We start from the raw sequence: 23,376 nt of genomic DNA, 5'->3' as shown, positions 1-23,376 counted from the left end.
CTCTGCTAATATGATCTAGTCTGAAGACACACAGCTGCTAAACCAGTAAGCATCATTTTCTTCTAAATAACTAGAGCATTTTAATTTTGGAATTCACCACCTAACCAGAGCAAACCTCAATACTGAATGATACAACACTTCTGCTGCTAACTTCACTCTTGCCTGTTCCTCCAATTCTTCATATACTGTAGGACTGGGCGGGATCACTCTTTTTGATGTTCCAGTTTGATATCTGAGCATGTCTTCCAGTTCTATAGAAGTCAGTAAATGCTGATGTCAGTTTACTCTGAACTGAGAATTACTGAGCTAGGTAACTGGGTCACTTCTTCACAAGAGACAAACAAAGCTCAATGGAGCTCAAAATGGGTCCCTGCCACCTTGTTTTGCAGAACAACATTAAAAGGTACAATCTACAGAAGCCATCAATGATCACTCAAAAAAAAAAAACCCAACCCACTGTTATGGTAGACACCTACAGCAGGATTCACACTGACAAACTGCTGATCTCAGCAACTTTCACCCATTTCAACCAAACAATCCCCCTGGTATTAGTACTAGGGTCAAAAGGTAGCAAAAGTAGATATTTCTTCAGGTTGGCATTGTTAAGCATCAATGGCACATCTACAGTAACAAAAGACATAACTCAAACATACTGTACGAAGGCAGATCCAATGTATATGTTTGAGGGTTTGGTTTCCATTGCTTGTTCCAGTGGACTTATAAAGAACTGTAACTTCCACTTTTACCAGTGATTGAGCCTGTACATGCAGGCAGCTTATTCAGAGAAATACCATTTTCCCATACTTTTTTCACTTTCCTTGATCAGCAAATTACTGTTATCTTAAGATAAGGAACTAAGAAACTAAGAACTAAGCTGTTAAAAATTCTCTAAGAAATACTGCAAGTCTGGCAATTCCCTTCTTCCCTCATTTCAAATTCACAAAAACTGGAAAAACTCTGAAAATATTTTTTGCTATTACAAGTTGAACATTTTAAATCAGTCAAGCCCTTTGAGTTCAACTACTAATTCAAATTAGGCCAAATAGCAATTATGTCAAATCTATTACATTCAATAATTCATAGACTTACGTGAGGTACTTGGTCTTATGTAACCTTCAATCTAGGAACAGAAATAGTTTCATATCAGATTTTCTGATTAATATTTCATAACAAGTCTCTACTGCAACTGCTTTTAGAAACGTAATAAGTATTTTTATTTGTCCCAGTATAGTGTAGCCCATAATTTCATAGATATATAATCTTGTAAATACAAAATGAAATTTGAGATAAAATTTGCTTACATTTGAGAAAATTTAAGTTACAAAAATTAAAAATAATTGAAGTAAAACAATACAATTTCTGAACCACTGAATTCAGACTGGACATTTTCTATCTAAAAAAACTGACTTCTTAAAAAACTTTGCTTTTTCAGATGAATTTCAATACTACTGTTCTTTTCTCCAGAATTTTTAGGGTAACTTTAAGTTAAGCCTTAATTTGACTTAATACTACACTTCCTAGAAACACACAGAAATTTAACAAGCTTTGTCAGCAGTACTTTTAAAATTTTCTAGGTCAAGAATAAATACACTGACAAAAGACTCACTACCAGATACTTTACATTTACTTCCAATTACCTTGTACATTTTCAGTCCTTCAGTCTTCTCTAGCTCTCCTGCTATCCGTCTGAGAAATGAGACTTTGCATTCTTTTATATCTGTTGTCTCTCTCTTCATTTTACCTGGAAATTCTTTAGACTGTTGACAAAAACAGCTTGAAATGGTCAGTATCAAAATTCATCACAACATTTAAAAATTGGCATGTTTCACCTTTTGGACAAGCTTCCAAAAGACTGGTAAACATTGTTTTGAACAATATGAGCTCATTTCTTCTCTGTAACACAACTAATTATATTTTAATATTAGAGTTGCTTATGTAGTCTTCAAAACAAAAAAATGGATACTACGCAAGGCTTGCTACCAAAAGGTAACATGCTCTGTACCATATCCAACAATGCTATGGGCATGCTGAGGAATTAAAAACACCACCACAATGTTCTAGGAACTTGATCCTGGAGGCAATCAAAACACTTGGGAAGAGTTGGAGCAGATAGAGTCATGAACCTCTGGATCACACTTCCTCGATAACTCACAGCTTCATGGCTATTCATGTTGATCTGATCGATGAACAGTCAACCATACAAGTCTTATTAGAAATTTATCATATGGGGGTTTAAACTTCAAACTTGATGCAACTATTTATAGAAAAAAAAAAGGAAGTATTATAAAGAAATTGTCATCAAAACACATCAAAATTACTCACGATGTATGCTCTTCTGTGTTTATATCCACTAAGATGTTCTATCATAGGTGCCATCTCTGTATTAAACCCACACAGCTTGCACTCATAATGCGGCTCTTTTCTTCCTTCAAATCTGATTTCAACCACATATTCTAAACCTGTAAAGGCAAGAGTCTATATTTTAGTATAGACTACTATAAACAAATGTATTCCCTTCAATGTTGCTCATTAAAAGCTAAAATGAATAAATAAAAGCATTCCATTTTCAGAATTTTAACACTTAAGGATCACTTCAACACTTCTTTAGACTTATTACCCACATCAGTTAAATTTACCTCTTAACAATGCTTTATCCTTTAAGGGCAAGCACTGTCTATGGCAGATTTGCAAGCCCACTGAAATGAAATATTTCATGTACCTTTTTTCCTGTTTGGGAGATTTTCAAGAAACTAAGAAAGAGCCTTCCTTTCAATACAGTCATGTAAGAGAATTCATGGAGAAGTGCATATAAAGAAAAGAATGAGAACAGGAAATGCCACATAAACATCTAGATTAAAACACTGCATTTAAATTACTTAGTCAAAACAGAATTTGGACAGTGTCCAAGTAGCACAAAGTACATGTAGGAAAGTCTTCACAAAACTTGAGTCCTTCATAATCCAAAAATCTTCCATAAACTTTTAAAAATTACAGGAATGAAAATGGGATTTTTTTTCTTCTTTTTTCCTAGAATGACTGAAAGACTATGCCTCAGAAGTATTCAGAAATATATAAGTTTGGAGCTTATAGCTAGCATGAAAAGTTTTACTCTGAACAGCTTAAATGTAATAAGTTAATAAGCAGCTTAAAACTAATTGGAAAAACTGCAGCTGTTCTTTATTATCATAATTTCCAATACTGCATATTTGTGATGGGTTGACCCCCGCCAGCAGCCAAGCACCACACAGCTGCCTGCTCGCTCACGTACACACCCCTCAGCACAATGGGAGAAAACAGGAAGAGCAGAAGTGAGAAAACTCATGTGTTCAGATAAAAACAGTTTAGTAAGTGAAGAGAGGACAAAAAAAAAAAAAAAGTGAAAACCAGTCAGTCACCTCCCCATAAGCAGATCAATAGCCAGTCAGTCTCTGAACAACCACTATGGAAGCTATATACACACACACATGCACCCTTTTAACTTTCTTTAACCTCAACTGTGATTATTGAAGGTGACATTTTGTGGTACAGAATATTCTTCTGGCCAGTCTGGGTCAACTGTCCTGGCTATGTCCCCTCCCAGCCTCTTGCCCATACCCAGTCTACTCAAGGGGTGAAGAGTGGGGACCCACAGTGAAAAAAATAATGTCTTGAGCTGTGCACTGCTCAGCAACAGCCAAAACATGGGTGTGTTTGTATATGAACACTGATTTAGTCACAAATCCAAAACACACAACTCCATCTCGGACTCACTACAGTATTACACTGCAAAATCTTAACTCTGAAAATAAATTATCAAATGAACTGAGTATACAAGAAAGCAACCTTTTTCTATTAAAAATGCTTATGATAAAAAATTGCTATGCTTTTTAATATTAATAGTGTATGTAGAAGAACAGCAAGACAATTCACTAAACAGAGAAATTCTCTGCTAATACTAGGAAATTCAGTACTTCGCTCTTCACCAGGGAACATATTTCTCTAGGCCACCAGCACATACTAGGAGCACTAAGGCGACCGACAAGCAGCATTGCTTACCCTCTCCTAAGGGTTGCCTAATTTAGCACTTAAATTGTAAGGTCTTATTTCTATCTCATTACTTTTACTATTCCCAAAGATAGTGAGGAAAAATATTTCAAACAGAAACACCTGTATACCCCACCAAACGGAAAATCACAAAGAATCACCAAATGACAAGTCACCAGTGACATGAAGTTTAGTTGGAGGCCAGTAGGTAGTGGTGTACCCCAAGGGTCAAAACTGGGTCTAGTCCTGTTGAACATCTTCATTAATGATCTAGATGATGCATACCTTCAGCAAGTTTGCTGATGACACAAAACTGGGAGGGATGGCTGATACACCAGGGAGTTGTGCTGCCATCCAGAGTGACTTCAACAGGCTGGGAAGTTGGGCTGGCAAGAACTTCATGCAGTTCAGCAAAGGGAAGTGCAAAGTTCTGCACCTGGGGAGGAACAAGCCAAGGTACCAGTACATGCTGGGGGCTGACTAGCTGGAAAGCAGACCCGCAGGAAAGGACCTGGGTGGACACCAAGTTGAAGATGAGCCAGCAATGAGCCCTTGTGGCCGAGATGTCTAATGGTATCCTGGGCTGCACGAAGAAGAATGTTGCCAGCAGGCTGAAGATGATCCACCCTCTCCACTCAGCATCAGTAGGGCCACGTCTGGAGCGCTGTGTCCAGTTCTGGGCTTCCCAGTACAAGGGACACAAACATACATTGAGTGCATCCTCAGTCAGTTTGCAGGTGACACCAAGTTGGGTGGGAGTGTTGATCTGCTCGAGGGTAGGGAGGCTCTGCAGAGAGACCTGGACAGGCTGGAGCCATGGGCTGAGGCCAACTGCAGGAGTTTCCATAAGGCCAAATGCCGGGGGCTGCCCTTGGGCCACAACAACCCCCAGCAGCGCTACAGGCTTGGGGAGGAGTGGCTGGAGAGCTGCCAGTCAGAGAGGGACCTGGGGGTGTTGATTGACAGCCGGCTGAACAGAAGCCAGCAGTGTGCCCAGGGGGCCAAGAAGGCCAATGGCACCCTGGCTTGTGTCAGCAATAGCGTGGCCAGCAGGGACAGGGAAGGGATCTGACCCCTGTACTCGGCACTGGTGAGGCCGCCCCTCGATTCCTGTGTTCAGTTTTGGGCCCCTCACTATTAAAAGGACATTGAACGACTCGAGCATGTCCAGAGAAGGGCAACGAAGCTGGTGCAGGGTCTGGAGCACAGGTCGTAGGAGGAGCGGCTGAGAGAACTGGGGGTGTTTAGTCTGGAGAAGAGGAGGCTGAGGGGAGACCTCATCGCCCTCTACAGCTACCCGAGAGGGGGCTGCTGAGAGCTGGGGATGAGCTTCTTTAACCAATTAGAAAGTGATAGGACAAGAGGGAATGGCCTCAAGTTGTGCCAGGGAAGGTTTAGACTGGATATTAGGAAGCATTTCTTTACAGAACAGGTTTTGAGGCTTTGGAATGGGCTGTCCAGGGATTTGTTGGAGTCCTCATCCCTGGAGGTGCTTAAGAGTCAGGCTGACATAGCGCTGAGGGATATGGTGTAGTTGGGAACTGTCAGTGCTAGGCTAACGGTTGGACTGGATGATCTTCAAGGTCTTTTCCAACCTAGACAATTCTGTGATACAAAGGGACACGAAGATGATGAAGGCACTGGAGCATCTCTTCTATGAGGAAAGGCTGAGAGAGCTGGGACTGTTTAGCACTGTGAGGGTGACTGAGCACTAGCACAGGTTTCCCTAAGAGGTCATGGAGATGTTCAAAAGTCATCCGGACGTGGTGCTGGGCAACCTGCTCTCAGTGACCCTACCTGGGCAGGGGGTTAAGAGCAGATGACCTCCAGAGGTCCCTTCCAACCTCAAACATTCTGTGATCTGTGAAAAGCTTCTTTATTAAGATGGCTCCTTCAGGAACAAGTTTTCTTAACAACTAAGATGTACAAAAGAGGTGGCCTTTATAGTACTCAGTGTAATAAGCTATACCTTAAAAGTTTTAAGAGATAAGATATATCCTATAAATTATTCAATACCTTTACAGAAAGTGAAACAATATCTAGAATTCCAACTTTTATTTCAAAACAAAAGCCATTTGGTCACAAATTCAAAGAAATACTATTTAGAAAACAAAAAACATACCAACTAGAGGTTCTTCTCTTTTGGGATCATTCATAAAATCCTTCAGACAGGTTATGTCCTTTGTGAGTCCTCTCTTAGCTAAAGTAAAAAACATACACATAAAGAGATATTACATCTTAGACAGTTTGCACATAATTTCTATCATACTAAAGGAGTTTCTAACGGAGATTTAAGGGAGACAAAATTAACTTGCACTCTGAAATGCATAAGGAAAATGGGCAAGATCTCAGTCACTCACAAAAAGATTCCAACACTGTCTGTTTTCCATAACAATTTCACATGCAAGGAATTAATGTCTTCAAGAAGAGAACCAAATAAGCAAAACAAACCTTCTAACACAATCCAGTTTACTGAGGAAAAATACCAAGTTCACATTCATAACATGCCCCAGAGCATGTCAGTGCTCATTAAGAAAAAAAAAGGCCAAGCCACCAACTTCCTTCTTCCCCTAAAACCCTAATACTCATATAGCATACTGAGACTGCTTGTTTGGAGTCAAGTTCAGGAATCATATTGCCTTAAGTATAATAAAGGACACATAATCTTCATTAATACAGCCAATGCCTCTTGTACTCCGAGCAGACCAGAAGCTACACAACCACAATCCGTACATTCCTGAGCCTGGCCTAGCAGTTTCAATCAGGGCTATATCTTGCTCCTCACTGTTTTAAGAGCTTGGGTTTGCAGTGCCTAAACCACTTTTAAAAGTATTCCTAGTCAACTCAGAACACCAGCAGAATCCAGCTAAACATATCTGCAAAACAGTCTCAAAGAGGCATTAAGTGTATTCAAGTGTTAAAATACATATTTTTAAAATGAGAAAAAATGTGCAGCAATAAAACTCATCTTCCTAATTACATACAGCTGTATTTTAACTGACTGATGAATTTCCTAAGACTCATAAATGCTGCTAGTTTCTTCAAACTGGAGCAAACAAGTAGAAATACCACAAGCACTGAACCGTTACTGTGTTCTCCCCGCTTAGGATGCCAGGTTATGGTTTAAAAAAAAAAAACAACAACAATATTTCAGACACACTGGGAATTCAATGATTGTTCTTAAATATTCATTCCATTAAGAACATGCCTGTACTGTTACCAAGTCAAAGTCCAGGGCTGCACACACATACACAAAAAAAGAATCACAAAGTTCTAGCATTAATTTATATGAAAAACTTCTTGCAATTGTGGTAGAAAATACCTGATGGGACACCTCTTGCCACAGGAACAGCGTGGCCCATTCCCACCAAAACTTTATAGTCTTGTTAAAATCTTTCTCTATTATTTTGGGGTTTTCTTTTGTCTGAGGCAACATGCAGCAGTAGCATAGTATGACAGGGTTGACATGTAACAAGTTAGCGCCATGTAATATCCATAGATTTTTACCAACACTTAAACGTATTATGCCATTCTCAAGGATTTGTGTGTCTGTGTAGCAGCTTGTAGTGTGAGGTGGCTGCTCCCAAACTGACAGTGAAAGGCATGTGGTCTTTCAGGCTTAATATGAAAAGATTCACCCAGAAAAAAGTTTAAGGTCCCTACAAGGTAATGTCCAGTTTCTTCCTACTTCCTAACATACAACTAAATATTCTTGGTTTAGTATCATCTTGATAATAAACAACCCATACTGTTCTTTGTTTATATGCTTTTGTCAAACTTTCACTGTATCATATGCATATACACATGCATGCTGAAATTTTCAAAAGAAAATTTTGCATCAGCTAAAAAAACATTAGCTATGTACACTGATATCAGATGTTAGCAATAATCAGGAATACAGAAACTATGTCCCAACTTTGAAAGTTGTTCTGTGAAAATACTTGTAACTTGGAAGAAATTCTTCACTGTGAGGGTGATGAGGCACTGGAACAGGTTGCCCAGAGAAGCTGTGGCTGCCCCCTCCCTGGCAGTGTTCAAGGCCAGGTTGGACGGGGCTTTGAGCAACCTGGGCTAGTGGAAGGTGTCCCTGCCCATGGCAGGATGGTTGGAACTAGATGATCTGTAAGATCCCTTCCAACCCAAAAGATTATGCGATTCACATTTTCCTACAATCTTTTCTTACATAAATTAACCAGTGCACAAATGAAAAGCAATGGTTCAAATGTTTGGTAACTTGCATTGCTTCTTCCTAAAACCATAATCAACCACCTGCTTTGGTCATCACTAAAACAAAACCACTGATTTCAAAGTTGCATATTCGGCTACCTGGTCTCTGTGTTTCATACTTCATCGGAGTTCGGAGTGGAGCTCGGGCACCTAGGATAATAGTTTGACAGTCAGACTACTACTTTTTACTTACTTTTACTAAGTACCTAGTAGATCATCCAAACAAGTTAGAGAATTAAACAGTTCACTTTACAGTTTAATATAGTCTCAGTAATAGCTGTATTTCATCTTGGTGCACTTTCCTTTTGTAACATTACTACTCTAAGTAAGAAAAAGTCTTCATTTCCACTCCCCTTCCCCACTAACACAATATACCAAACACATAAATGTCACAGAAGCATAGCGTGTTTATTTCTAAGTGTTTTTCACACTGCTTAATTATTTTAACTATTCAGTATTGTGCATGACATGATTTGTGTTACAGGTACCCAACAGAAACCTTCTGATCTAAATTTAGAGTCTAAACACAGTCCCAGAGACAATTCAGAAATCATTCAACTGCATCTTCTTTTGCATAGGGTTCTGTATATATTCTTAATCACTCATCTTCAGAGTGAATTTTTAGATGTGCTTTTGTAAAGGTCCTTCCACTCTCTTCCTTTGGAACTGCTTTCCCTTGCCCCACTCCTCCCTCAAATCCACAGACGCAGGCACACCTCAAGTGTATTTGAAAATGTTCCCAATATTTTGTAAAACCGCAGCATCCAAGATTAAAACAAGATAACACACCAGTACTCATTTACTGGAAAAAGTGGAAGTTCAACTATGTATTTGCCCGTGTAATTCCTATTTTTGAAGAGAAGTTTTTGACAGTCATGGCAAATACAATGTTGTTTACATCAATGGTTTTCTCTTTCTGCACAAGACAGGCAATTAGATATGTATCAAAGCTGTAAATCAATTCAAAAGTGGCAAACAACTCTGCAATATTAACATATGGGAGGGGTATGAGAAAGGATCTCTCCCTTGATTTCTTATATTATCCACCTTTTTCAGTAAAAAGCTTCCAAGTCTCTGGTAGCGTAAACAAGTAAGATATCCAGGTACTCTGCAAGAACAAAAATTACTTAATTGCAGAGTAGTTCAGTTAGTGCCTGAAGCCCAAGTTAGATTCCAGGTCCAGCATCTGCAGACTGATAACATGGCCAAGTGCTAAATAGTATGAATAAGTAAGCACCTGTGAAATAAGACTTCTAGTGATTTTCTGTTTACTTTTAGGAACAAGCTCTATTTGCAGAAAATTGCACCAGAAGCAGTTCATAGTGCAGTCTGCTTTAACATGGTTGAGATTTACAAATATGGTCAAATTAAAGTTGTAGCTGCTACTATTACCAAAAGATTTTTTTGTTTAAAAAAAAAGGCATTTCAGAAGTATAACTGCTGCCTGCAAAAGTTTAACAAAGCAATTATGACCTCAAAGACAGTCTCCCATTCAGCAACAGCAGGTTTCCAGGCTAATGTTTACTTCACATTTACTAGTCACATAGCTTTTTAACACCAGTAATAGTGTAAGTTATATTTCTTAAGCATCTGAAACCCAAGCCACAACAATATTTTCCCTTAAAGCATATCGGATTGATGAACGAGCTGAAAATTGGCTGGACTGCCAGGCTCAAAGACCAACAATCAACAGACCAGCCTCTTGGTGTTCAGTAACCACCAAAGCACCCCAAAAACTGTTTTTAGGGCCCACACAATCAACATCACCATCAATAACCTGGCTGAGGATGCACAGAACACCAGTGGCAAATTCAGACAGTAGTAATTTAGGAAATACAATCAATGTCACAGCTTCAGTTGAGCAGGACCTTGGGAACATTAAGGAATAAAGCAACATAGTAAGAAGTGTAGAGTTCTGCAGCTGAAATAACCCCATGCACAAGTACAGGCTGAGATCTGGCTGACTGAGCAGCGGCACTGTCAAAGCAGCTCAGTTAATGAATGCTGAGTATTGGCCAAAAGCATATCTCCCATGAACTAGGGAAACCCCATACTGAGCTACTGCACAGGCAGCATACTTCAAAATATCTTATCCTCCATTATTTGGGACTTGTGAGGCTGTCTAGTTCCATCCTTCTTCAGTTCAAGTGGGATGTAGAAAAAAACAGAGAGGGTCCAGCAGAAGGGCTACCAAGAAAGACAACCCAGGGCAAATTAAGTTATGAGAACAGGTTTGGAAGCTGTTTAATCTAGTAAAGTGGAGGCTGAAAGTAAATCTAATAGCCTGGATACCTGAAGAGCAGCTACAAAGATGAGTCAAACCCTGTGGGGATGTGCAGTAGCATAACAAATAGCAGCCAGAAATAGCTGCTTAGGAGGCAGAGATTAGATGTTAGGACAAAATTCCTCTTTAGGATAGAGAAGCAACTACAAGCTGATTAAACAGACTCTGCCCTCAGAGTTGTTCAAGGCTTCAGTAAGCAAGTGATGATCCAGTACAGACAGTAGCCCTGCTTCAATCAGTAAGCTAGGAAATCACCTCTGTCTCAGAAAATTCTTTCCAACTAATCAATTTATTTAGTAAGGGATATTTTCCAGATACTAGTTACCTATATGAACAAAAAAAACCCCTTTCCTTTCAACATTCAGTGGCAGTGCTGAACATGTTTCTTCATTCTCTACCTTTTACATCTATACATGTATTTGTAATGCACACAAATTCCTAATGACTGCCAGAAATACAACAGCTATGTTTCAAAATTTAAGGGCAGTTTCAGCCATTGTCAACTCCATTACTCAGCACCAATGGAGGTACTGGACTCAGTGCTGCAGATTCACTTTTGAATAAAAGAGGTGAAGTGTACAAAGACTCTATATTCCATTGTATGGGGAACTCCAAGAGAGGTGGTAAGGGAGCTGGAGTAGTGTTCAATCTCAGTACTTCTATTATTATGGTTTCTGAAACATTTTTTCTTCTAGGCAAGAAAAGAACTTCCAGGTTTCCTTTCTTCAAAAATGTAGTTTTATCCCAAAACCTTATGCATACTGATCAATGCTTGACAGACACTGAGCATGGAAGGACATGTTAAAATAAACTTATCTTACATCATAAACCTGATATGCTGATCAGGATACTGATAAGGTTGTCATTGATGAACCCAAGGCAAAATACATAACATTTGTGCTTTCACTGGAGGTAGAACTTGTAGTCAGTGCTGTTAAATAAATGCAGCTTATCTTCAGATTGGATTCCTCCCCTTGACTCCACACTTTACACAATGACCATAATAAAGCTTTCTTTACTCATGGTGCTACTTATAGGTTGAAGAATGTAGACACAGGTTGCTAGATCCAGCAGCTAAACACCTACAACATCCCTTATTATATTTTTCACTTCTATCATTGTAAGAGATGCTAACTCTGCATCTTCTTGTAATGCATGAAAAATTCCACAGGCTGTGCAAAAAAATCCAATTAATCCACTTTTCTTTGTGCCAAATTAATTCACCAATAAAGCTAGGCATCCCTGAAACAGCTTTAGTAGGGCTCATACTCTATGCTATGCCTCCTACCTGAGCTGCCACGTTTTAGGAGTAAACCACTGGATTTTGCTATTGCCCAGGGAACATTTGCCTAACATGCATATTGGCATACCCCCATTGTTTAACACTTCTTACTCAAAGCGGAAGGTTTTCCAAACTTCTGTCTGCTTTGGCCAAAAGGTCCCAAGAAAGCAATGTTCAGTCTCCTCCCCTCCTTATCCCTGAACACATACATGCAACTGCCTCAACTACAGCTGAAAGCTTCCATGTATCCAATTTTATCATCATACAAAGAAATCACATGACTGAAATTCATATACTTAACTGAGCTTTGATTTAACTTTCTTAGTAAAGTCCCAAAACTCCAGCATCTTCTCTTCCCACATCCTCCATTAAGTTTCTTTTCTCTGAACTGCTGGAGAGCAGGCACAGAAACAGCCCAGATATCCAATTCTGTCATTACCACAAAACTAACTAGTTGACAGTTTCGCCATACGGAAACTTGCGTGGTATCCAGATGTCTTTCTTACAGAAAGTAAGAATCCAAACGCAATCATCTGGAATCAACTGCGTTTCCTGACTGTACAATCTTGCTGGCTTTGAAGACAGTTAAGTTAAACAGTCAGGTTACTCACACTCATCACTTCTGGATTATGAACAGTTACTTCTGATGAGTTCAGAGAGGATACTGTACATGGCATGTCCCATCTGAAAACACTCAGAATCCAAGTCATTTGTCTTTTTTGATATTAGTTTACAAATGATAGCAGCATTGGTGGTGTTCTCCCTACCGACAAAGGAATTTTTTTCAATTCTGCAGGAAGGAAGAAATTGCAGATGTTGGTGTAAAGCATTTTAAATGTCAAACCTCATCCTCTGAAGTACCCATTCTTTAGACAGTGCACATTTCAGATACTCGTCAGGTTTTGTCCCAAGAGATTTTCAAGAAAACTCATTGACAGCAGCCCTACATTTTTGTTCCTGGCTCTTTGAACACGCTGCCACATTTCACTCACTGGAATATTTCATAACATGAACATTAGAACAAGACTGGAGATCCAGCAGCAGTAACAGAAGCATCTCATTAATTTCAAACCTGAAATAATACTAGACTCATACTTTACATAGTGCACCTAATTTAAGAATATCCAGACTTTCTGTGCTTATTCACAAGACTTTGCTAGTTTACTCCACCAATGCAGTGTAATTTTTGTTCATGCTTACTATATATGACTCCAGACTGTAGAAAAAAAATCATTAATTACTTAAAATGAAACAACAAAGGCCAAGAAAATTCAAAATTTATTCTTTTATCTGAGTGACAGAGTACAATGAACTTCCTGGATCTGCTGGCTCTTGTGGGAGAATTATTTGTATAATTGGTAGTATGTCCATGGGAGTTTCGAGAAGTTCTGCATATACACTGAATATGTAACTCTGCACTGCAGTTCCCAAATGAAATCCGAATTGCCATCTTTGAAAAATTACTCAGGTGGAAAGCTTTTCTAGCTGTAAACAAAAAGACCCAACACAACTAAAACATACAAATAAACTTCATCAGGCCAAATTTCAGCCTCTTTTGGACAAATAAACCCTAACGGTAGCTTGCAAATTGGTCTCCCGCATCTGGATCTTCAGTAAAGCAGAATTCAATATGGATAAAGTAGAATAAAGGAGACATCAGTAGTATGAACAACCATTTTATATTAGAAGTAAAATATGCTGATTGCTTCAAAATTATTATTAAGGCACAGAACTTCCTGGATTAAAGCACATCTTGCAATGTTTCTGACACGGGATACCCTGTGATGCTGGGACTCCTTCAGAAGTTAGCACTAACTTGTTTATCAAAGTTTCATTCTAGATTCTTCCCTTTAATGATCAGATACTTTAACTTATCTCTTCTTGTTCTATAATGTACATCACAGTTGAAAGATTCTAACCTATGACATCTCCAGAGATGTAACGTTTATAACAAGCATACATTCTTAAACCGAGTTCTCCAAAGAAGGCTGAGATTGTAGTATATTAAGCAGTACTGTTTTCTAAAGGTGTAGGTCTTTGCAACTGGCTGCTGTATTCCACCACTCTTTTTAGTCTTGCTGCCACACCTTCTGTCCTCTTATTCAAGTCCCACTTTCTGTCCCATGCATCCTTACATTACTCCTCCAAACCAAGATTTTATGGTCTTGAAGCAAGAACCTCTCCAGTTAATGAGTATTACTTTTAATGACCATTTCTGACAAGAATTACAAAGAAGTCTCTAGAAACTGTCTTCCACTAAAACCACTAGACCACTGCCAAACAAATCTGTTGCTGTTACTGAGATATAATACAATTTTGGACTGCTCAAATCCACTGGATTTTGAGGATACCTATGTTTTCAGAAATTTTGCAGAAATTCTGTCAAGGAGCTTCATTACCAGTATTCCTACAAAGGGGTCTGCACACAGTATTTATGTCTGCTGAGGCAAGATGTCTCATAGTTGTTCACACACTTGAATGACGTCTTGCAGCAATATTCTCTTGTCAACACCAAACCACAAGAACAGCTAATGAAGCCCAGTCTTAGGAAATGGACTCTGACCAGTGCTTTTCTAAATCTTTGCCTTGCGTTGATTCTTCAGGGTCCAGTAAGTGACGAACTCAGCCTGCAGCACTTCCCTCAGTAAAAGACTGACATCACTCTTCTCTGTGCAGATATGCATTTTCAGGAACCCTTGATCAACTTGGTTCAAAAAGGCTGAGAGGCTCAAAAGATACTGGGGAACAGATGACAAAGCCAGAGTGTAAGCTTTGTTTCTTAGGAAAACAGGCTAAGAAGATAAAGTAGAAGTGAAAGGCTTATTTCTTATGACTGACTGTATAACCATTTTGGTTTTTAATCTTCTCATTGATTTTTATCAGTATTCCCATATCTGCCAATGTTCTCTGCTTCCTGTACTTTAGAAGTCTTGCACATCATCATCAGTGCCTTTAATAAGATTTCCATTTCCGCTGTGACCTAGTTATATCCCACGTTTTCAAAGTTTCACCACAACTCTTCTTTTCATTGACATACAATAGTCTGGATTCACATTCTCAGTTTCAGAGGGAAAAAATATCCCAACAACTGAGCTCACCTTGAACATGTCTTTGCTACTCCCAAGTCCACTACAATGAAGAGAGGCAGAACACTTCTGTGATGCAGCTAGGCAACTCCAGCACTGGTAGAGCTGCATCTGGGATAGTGCTGTGTTAGCCTGCTGATTTAGCTTCTTAGCATACTGCCTGAAGCTTAGCAGTGAGCACAAAAAGCTGACAGATAAGTGTGAGACTGTTTAGCTTGGGAAGGTAAGAAACTAAAATACTGACTATCCATCCCTCTACTAGACAGATATACCAATATTAGATGTGGAAAGGCATAGTGAAGGTTTCATGCTCTAACACATTTCTTTGCTCAGTAGTTTACTAGACAGAAAACTCAGATGAATGTTCAGCATATAAAGAGAAACACAGTCATAGACATATATACCTGGCAAATGCAAATATCTGACTAGTAAAAAAGCAACAAACATTAAAACCCCCAAGAAATATATATCCTAGGAGACTGGAAAGAAAAAAAGTGTTATACTTACAATAGACAGTCTTGCGTCTCAGGGCTTTCTCTTTCTTTAATTATGAAGATTCAAGTCACCCCAAAATAAAATAAGAAAAAAGAAATTAATGTGCTGCACCATTTGAACGAAAAACCCTGTACTTCCTGAGAAGCCTTTGCAGATGAATTACATTACAGGCCAAAGCTTCCATTATCATATAGGAAAAATTAGAGCCTTTATGATTTTTCTGCAAAAGCTGGAAGCACTGACAGCGTACTTACAGTTAATATAAGGCTAATTTCAAGAAAGCCTTGCTATTAATGAAGTTTTAGGAGATGATTATGGCTTGAAACACTATCTCAAGGATACCAGACAAAAACCTTTGAGTTTTGCATGATTACAGCTCTTAAGTTTTCAAAAGTTGTAGTTCCAACAAAAAAAAGAAAATTCACCCCAAAAGGAAAAACAGACTAACAAAAAGCAGCTCCCCCACCATTCTGAGTGGATTTGGTTAAACCTTAAGGCTAGCCGAATCTCCTGAAAGTTCATTCATATCCTGAAGAACAGGAGAACTGGCTTTCATCAGCTGAACCCAGAACAGATAGCTTTTTGGCAGAATCTAAGGAAAAGAGGATCTTAAATTTTCATTTCAGAACACGGCTAAAATGATCCTGACTCATTTTGAGAACTTTTTTGTAAGTAAACACAAACTTGCCATTTACAAGAGTGAAACAATAAGCATGATCATTCTACCAGTAAAGCAGCTGTCTGCCCAGAGCAGCCCATGGAGCTTTATTTTCAGTATTCAGTGGCATGGAAGAGATGCTGCACGTCAGTGTGACAATTCAGTAGGAAACGAGACTGACACAATAGTTAATTCTTTAAGAAGCCAAATAGCTGTTATAAAAAAGGAAGTTACGTAAGTCCCCGTAACACCACAGATAGTGGGTGGTGGTATATGAGCTCAGCACGATTTTATAAGCTTAGAATACAGATACTGTCTCCCTTGTAGTTATGCTGCTGCAAGTGCAACTGTTTTCATTAGTTGTCATTCTACAAAGTTTTAAAAAGAAGAGCTGCTAATACCTAACTTTTCAGACAAAAGTAGAAAACATTAGCAACTGTGAGCTGCTACTCAAAGAGAATTTCTTCCTGATCATTTTCAGACAATCAACTTCGACTGCACTTGGATTACTGCTTTTATTAATATTAGAAAAGGAGTTCCACAACTAAAGCTAATGGGTCCATTTTACTTGTGATCCCTTCTTGAGGTTTCTTTAAAAAAAGCAAATGGTGAAAACCCCAAAACTACATCAGGAATGAAGATTCTCACACATTAGGTAACTTATACTCTATTCTGGGTCATGTGTTGCAAGTTGCAACAGCTGGTTCTGAGCTAAGACTATGAAAAGTTAGGGTAAGTTTTAACAGTGTTCAACTTAAAGAATCCAAAACTCAGAAAACTGCTGGTTTTTATTTAGGGTTCAAGCTTCACACACACACCGTAATCTGTAAGAGCTTCTGCATAAATTAGTTTTCCACACAATTCAAGTTCACATGTTATCTAACAGCTTCACAGGCTTAGTTAAGAATTATGTAAACATAATTTAGTTGTTCCTAAATATATACAGACTCTTGAAAGCATACCAGCTAGATGTTAGCAGTCCATAGACAGAAATTCTATTTATTTTAATGCTTCAAACTCATACTAAGCAAATCAAGTTTTTTTGTAAAAGAAAAGCTGTACAGTTTAAGCCTCTTTGGATCATGAAGATAAACTGCAGAACATACTAGTATACATCTGGAGACAAAACAAACAATACAATAGCAAGCCAATTTTCCTGTAGCCGAAACTGAGCTATATTAACATTCCAAGTATCAACACAAAACATCCAATTAAAAATGCTTTTCCAGCATGGTTGATTTTAATGACATACAACAGGACAGAAAAGTTGCCTGTACGTCAGATATTTTCAACCAGAGGTTCTGACGCACAACCACCAAGGGCAAGAGATATAGTAGAAATAAGAACAGGGAAATGGTGAAGACAAAAACTAACAACTCTTCACAGATCTGAACATTCCTTGTTTCTAATGAGGTTGTAGAGTCCCAAATGCAGATCCCTCTCCTTTTGGAACATAGTAGGCTTTTCTACCCTATTTATCGCCAGACATGAAGGGCAAGGAACCTTGAATCCCTCCTAGAACTATAACAGTCTTCATTTGTACTCCATATATAGTTCACAGAAGAGGGAACCCACTTCTGCTGGTGCCAAGCCTGCAAAGAGCTGTTCAAAGCACATGGAAAAGACATTCCACTACGGGATTTCCTTTCTAGCAAACTGAGCAGTAAAGCTAATGCATATCTGCAAAACCAGAATAAAATATATTACCACCATACTCCAGGTACATGCACAGCAGGTACATTTTAACTAGGGACTGCTCCCTCCAAAGTCCTAGCTTCTTACTCAGCTCTCAAAAAACCCAAACCCACCCTTTCATCCATTACACCCATCATTACTCTTACAGACTTAGTTCAATGAAAAGCATTAGTATACTTATATAAACATTCCTTTCCAACCATTTTACCATAATGGCTAAAAGTAACATTCATCTGTTTTTCAAACTATATAATACAAGTCAATTCCAATGTCCAAAGAGCCAAAAACTATATGTATTCACATATATGAATGCTATTTTGTCCAAGACATTTTCCACTCACCTCCCCCAGCAACACCTAGTCAGCAACACTACCACAAAACCTGTCAGTATTCAACTACACAGAGATCATAAGGCACTCGATGCACAAGATATACACAGTCTTGTACTGTGGTCATCCCATCCCCACAATCTTTTGTCCATCAGTACTTTTACAGGTGTTTGGCCTCATGAATTGCCAAACCTAGAAAAAAATTATACGTGTATTCCGCTTATTACTCAAGCTCCAGTTCAAGAACACAGAAAGCATCATAGTCATGAACACTGAAGTCAGTGAGAAGTACATACTCTTGGCACAACAAAGAATCAACTCTCAGGGACAGATACTAAATGAACTGTAAACAGGTACACCATATAGAATTAAAATATTCCCTAATATTTTGCAAATTAAGCATTCAAAGACTTGTGAACATCTATGTTTAAGTTTCATATATCATAGAATGCAAGTGGCAACAATTTTATCTAATTAGGTAACTGTTCATCTATTATTTGACTAAAGCAACTACTCAGACTTGTTCAGAAAAAAATTTCACATAAATTTCCAAGCACAAAAGGAAAATGCTTCAAACAAACAAAACCTAATCTAATAACACACTAGGAAGAAAGGCATTGCACTTTCTAAACATTTGCTTGAAATATTTTAAAATTACTTATTTTATGATGCAATGTCATCCAGTCTATCTCTATCCCTTGAAATCAATCACACAACAATCCAGTGAGTTACAGAGCATTAAGCCTGCAAATATACAAACAAAAATACAAAGTAACCAACTCAAGACTCACTCTCCTATAAGAGAGCTCAATGCACCAAACTATTAACCTCTACCACAGTCAGAAGAATTCCATAAGGCTTATTCTCTTTCAGTTTGGGAAGTAAGAAAATATCCTGGCTAAAACTTCTGTATAATTTATAACAAATCTGGATAGTCTGCCTAAACTGTCATGAAGAGACAGATATTTGTATTTTCCCCTCCAGCAGCAAATTATTTGAACTGTCAGTTCAAACACCCAGATTGAGAATCAGTACAGGAAGAACATACTAAAAATCTCTAATTTATCAAAAGCAATACTCCTGGAGTCTGCGGACTGTAGCACATATGAACTAGATTTCCTAAAAAAAGTAGTCTTCATTCTTTTGTTATACATAGGACACTAAAAAAATCTCCCTAGTTTTATGGAAGCAATAAATTCAGTACAATTTAACTAAGAAATATGCTTAGATGTTTGGGAAGGGGCTTCTTTGAAAGAAATTATGCATTTTGATGCTATTGGTACTGATTGGGTAAACAAATCAATCAATATAAAGAGATGAAACAAAGATATGCATAAGTAACCTAGATAAGTATTTTATGCACCTATCCAAAACCCAGAATAAACAAACTATCCCAGTGACCAAAAAAAAATACAGTAACCATGGTTCACAAAGTCAGTTGAAATATTTCTACAGATCTGCCAGATAACCAAGCTTCACTAGTGCAGGTACTCAAAATGACACATTTAATTTTGAATAGCTATGGGAAATGTAGGCCAATTTAACACACGTAGCAAGTGCTTACATTTGTTTCTTGAAATTTTCCCAGTGACTGTCCTCCCGATGAAAGGTTATTTCTTGTGATTTTAAAACTTCCTCTGGTGGAGGACAAGCACAAAGTATCTTTACCAATGCCACTTTAAAAACAAATGGGTAGCTAAAAAAAAAAAATCATCTGACTAAAGCCAGAAAAAATGACTGGTGGGTTGGCCAGAGTAGCAATTTAGGTAAAGAATTACCATATTCTCTTCATTTTGTTACGTTGTTAGGACATCCTTTGGTATTATTTTGAACAGGAACTCTTCTACTAAGGAACAAACCAAGAGCTATTCACTATCAACACCTAGCCTGTATCAAAAGAAACGTAAACTCAGGACTGTTATGGTTACTTCAAACTTGATGATACAAAAACTTCTTGAGATAACTCAATGAATTCTGATCACCTTCTGTCAAAACATACAACAGATTTAATATTTAAAGTGAGGAATTTGATGTAATTGAAAAAGATGACACAATCTTGGAGAGTTACTTCTACAGAAGCATAGTTATATGACTTACCGGGACTCCATACACCACATTCAACATCTCACAAGCATCTGGTTTTCAACCTGCCTGATTCATACTCACTATCAGTTTGCAGTCCTTCATTAATTCAGTGAAGTTTGAGAGATGTAGCCTAGCCTACACTGATTTCCAAGAGTGAAACAGAAGAAAAACTACGTGCAGATTTTCTAAGAAAATAATCACCAGTTTTTCTACTTTAAGAGGGAGAAACAGCAGTAATTCGATTGCTATGAAGGTTAGCTAGGAAACAAGCAACCACAAAACTAAAGGAACTTGCACCAGCAAGAACATTTGGCAGGATGCAAAAAATACTGCAGCACTGTACAAATCTACTGTATCAAGAGGGAACAAGAAGACTGAATCCTGGAGGGAAAAAAGCATTTGGAGAAGGTAAAGCCACTGACTCAAATAAGAGTCAATGCTATTAAAGCTATGAGCAAACAGGCAACAAAATACTATTAATCTGTCATGAAAACAAAGATGTGGGGAGATGCCCCTCATCTACAACTGACAGAAAAGGGGTACACAAACACTTGAGAAAGACAGTCTTGCAGTTAATTCTTTAGTGTTCCAGGAAGAATAAAATGTCATTAAGAAAACATTAGATAGAGCAGGCACAACAATACAAACAATCTGATGACAGCAATCCTAAGTAACAGAGGAAAGTACAGACAACCGTATGTCTCAACTTCGCAGACTGAGAATGGGGAATTTTAAGCAGAAGATAATCATCAAACAGTCAAAAGGTCAAACAATATTTATAAAAGCCTCATCTCTAAATAGTCCTCACAGAACTCTGTCTAATAATTTAAGCACAAAGCAAGCAAATGCAGTAAACCAGGAAATCGCTACTGAGAAGCTTCAAACAAACAGAACCATAGGACTTGCCAGTTAAGCCTATGTTAACTCCTGCAGGAAATCCAAATTGCTGTTACTATGAAAGTAATAAGCAAGCTAGTTTTATTCAAAGTACAGGTAAGCTAGGTAAACTTGGAAAACAGAGCAGTACTTTTACCAACTGTGTCCAAATTCAGTTTTCATTCTTTCACTATTAGCGATTTAGATGTAATTCAAATGTTAATCTCACAATTAACACATATTTACCTTTAGGTACAGTTAATATTTCAAGTTACATGCTGCACAAAATAAGAGTTGTGAGCTTCTCACCTCATCTTTTTTCTTGAGATTCTTCTCATAAATTGATGTTACAGATCTACCAATAAGTTAGATAAGCAGTTGAAGCCATATGAAGACAAATACCGAACTTTACAAGAATCCCAGATTTATGGTTAAATTTGCATATATACTTAATATGGAAAAGGATTACCTTTCTATGCTTTGCACCACGATAGTGTGACTGAAGACTTATAGAACTCATACATGGAACTTTACAAACCTAAAAAGATAGATTGAAAGCACATCTTCAGTTATGTTGCAGGATATTCTGTAGTTGTTGAGTTTTAAGAACTGGAAACACATCCAGTTTCTACAGCATACCACCCAAGGTGTTCTTGGCTTAAAGAGTACAATTTGCATGACATTTAGGAGAGCAGCATACCACTAAAGACACCAGGAGTAGTGTGCAAACCTGTCCAAATGATACTTAAATACAAGGTTAAATATACCAGGTGGTACGAGTCTTTTAAGAGCCTCCCCCTTCCCTCCTACCACCACCTTCTGGATTCTAAATTTTCTAAACTTCTGCAAGCTGGAAAGCCAACAAAAAGGGAGGATCATACAGTGACTGGAAAGGAATAGAGACAAAAGTATGCCCTAGAATAACTGCAACCCTGTTCATTGTCACATCAAAGCAATCAGAAAAACAATGAAGACACCTGCATTTCATTAAGATCCACAGGCATACATGTACCATTACGATTAATGGAAGACAATATAGATCTACAGTTATTTTACTATCTTTAGATAAGAAAACGATGACTAATGTTAATATTGTCTATTCTCTTGATATACTGTTCCAGAAGTTTAATTCGTCAGAAAAAAGTCACTTCTAAAACAATATATGACAAGTTTAACATGTTCTGACTCGTCGAGTCGTATCATTTACAGATAAATGAGCCTTTAGGGTCGCCTATGAGAAATACTTAACTGAGATCTGTAAGATCAGGAATTAAGAACCATTATATTGCACCTGTGACTGCTCAAGCACAAACTGAATTCACCAAGTCTTAAGACAAGTAGCTCTTCCAGGTACTGACCACATTATTCTCCACATTAACACCTTCTCTTACTTACAAGTTTATCAGGTTAGGTTAAGTCTGTAATTCTAAGAGCGTGGTCTTTACTACCTTAGGCCTGCATTTCAGCATAGAGTCTGAAAAGCCACCAAGAAACGCACTCACTTCACAATAAAATATTTTTTTTTCAGATTCCCGTTTGTCATCTTCTGGCTTAACTTCTTCAGTCAGAGTGCTCATCCTGCAAAACTGGTTCACTGCACACAATGAAAAAAAAAAATAAATCCGACTCTCGTTTATACGGTACTTTTCAGCAAACAATTGGGGGCGGGAGGGAAGCGTCAGTCGGATGAATTAAGTCGATTATTTTGCTTCAACGCATTTCTCGATGAAACCACATCTTTTTATCACGAGGACACCTTTACAGCCGTAAGCCTCCCGGTAACGGCACCCTCCCCGCCCGTCTTTCCGCAGAGCTCGCACAGAGAAGCCGGCCCCCGGGGAGCACCGCTCTCCGGCGCGCACACCCGCGCCGCTCCCGCCAGCCGCTGAAGCCACGGCGGTACCTCAGCGCCGCTCTCACCCGCTGCCCGCCAGCGCCTGCTTCAGCAGGGTGCCCAGGCGCGGGGTGTCCAGGCCCGGCGCCCCCCGGCCCGGCGCCGCCTCCCCAGGCGGGCCGGTAACGACAGCGGTCCCGCGGCGCGCGCGCCCGCCCAGCACCACCCGGGAGCGCGAGCCCCGCCCCGCCCGTCACTTCCGCTGCCTCACAGCGGCCAGAAGGCTCCCGGGGGCCGGAACCGGCGGCTGCGGCGGCGCCACGCCCCCGCCCCTGGGCAAGTAGCCAATAGGCAGGAAGGCGCCCGCTTCAACCAATGGGAAGCCAGCACCGCCTCGGGCGACGGGGAGCCTGAGCTCTCCCCCGCGCCTGGGGACGGGAGCCCCGCCCTCCCCGGCGGCTGCCTGGCGCCCCCTGGCGGGCCGGAGGCCGGCGCGAGCGGG

At 39.1% G+C, this 23,376-nt stretch overlaps 1 protein-coding gene across 4 annotated transcripts in view; it reads right to left on the bottom strand.

Moving 5' to 3' along the window:
- Positions 1-23,098, bottom strand: part of LOC141957596 (uncharacterized) — a 40,131-nt gene extending 17,033 nt beyond the window's left edge. Inside the window, exons 1-9 of one of the 4 annotated variants that reach the window (XM_074899364.1) lie at positions 22,944-23,098; positions 22,543-22,634; positions 21,510-21,578; positions 15,410-15,443; positions 8,350-8,400; positions 6,146-6,223; positions 2,323-2,459; positions 1,638-1,757; positions 1,090-1,120 (exon numbers count right to left, since the gene is read on the bottom strand). In XM_074899364.1, coding sequence (XP_074755465.1) covers positions 1,090-1,120; positions 1,638-1,757; positions 2,323-2,459; positions 6,146-6,223; positions 8,350-8,400; positions 15,410-15,443; positions 21,510-21,578; positions 22,543-22,617 — 595 coding nt within the window. In that variant the 5' untranslated portion in view covers positions 22,618-22,634; positions 22,944-23,098. The remainder of the gene's footprint in view (positions 1-1,089; positions 1,121-1,637; positions 1,758-2,322; positions 2,460-6,145; positions 6,224-8,349; positions 8,401-15,409; positions 15,444-21,509; positions 21,579-22,542; positions 22,635-22,943) is intronic. The other 3 variants (XM_074899361.1, XM_074899362.1, XM_074899363.1) reach the window with 3 other exon arrangements.
- Between the last annotated feature and the right edge of the window lie 278 nt (positions 23,099-23,376).

Source organism: Athene noctua, chromosome 2 (assembly GCF_965140245.1).
Source record: "Athene noctua chromosome 2, bAthNoc1.hap1.1, whole genome shotgun sequence".
NCBI lineage: Eukaryota > Metazoa > Chordata > Aves > Strigiformes > Strigidae > Athene > Athene noctua.
The sequence above is the reverse complement of the archived record's forward strand: the minus strand, read 5'-3'. Positions and strand labels throughout refer to the sequence as shown.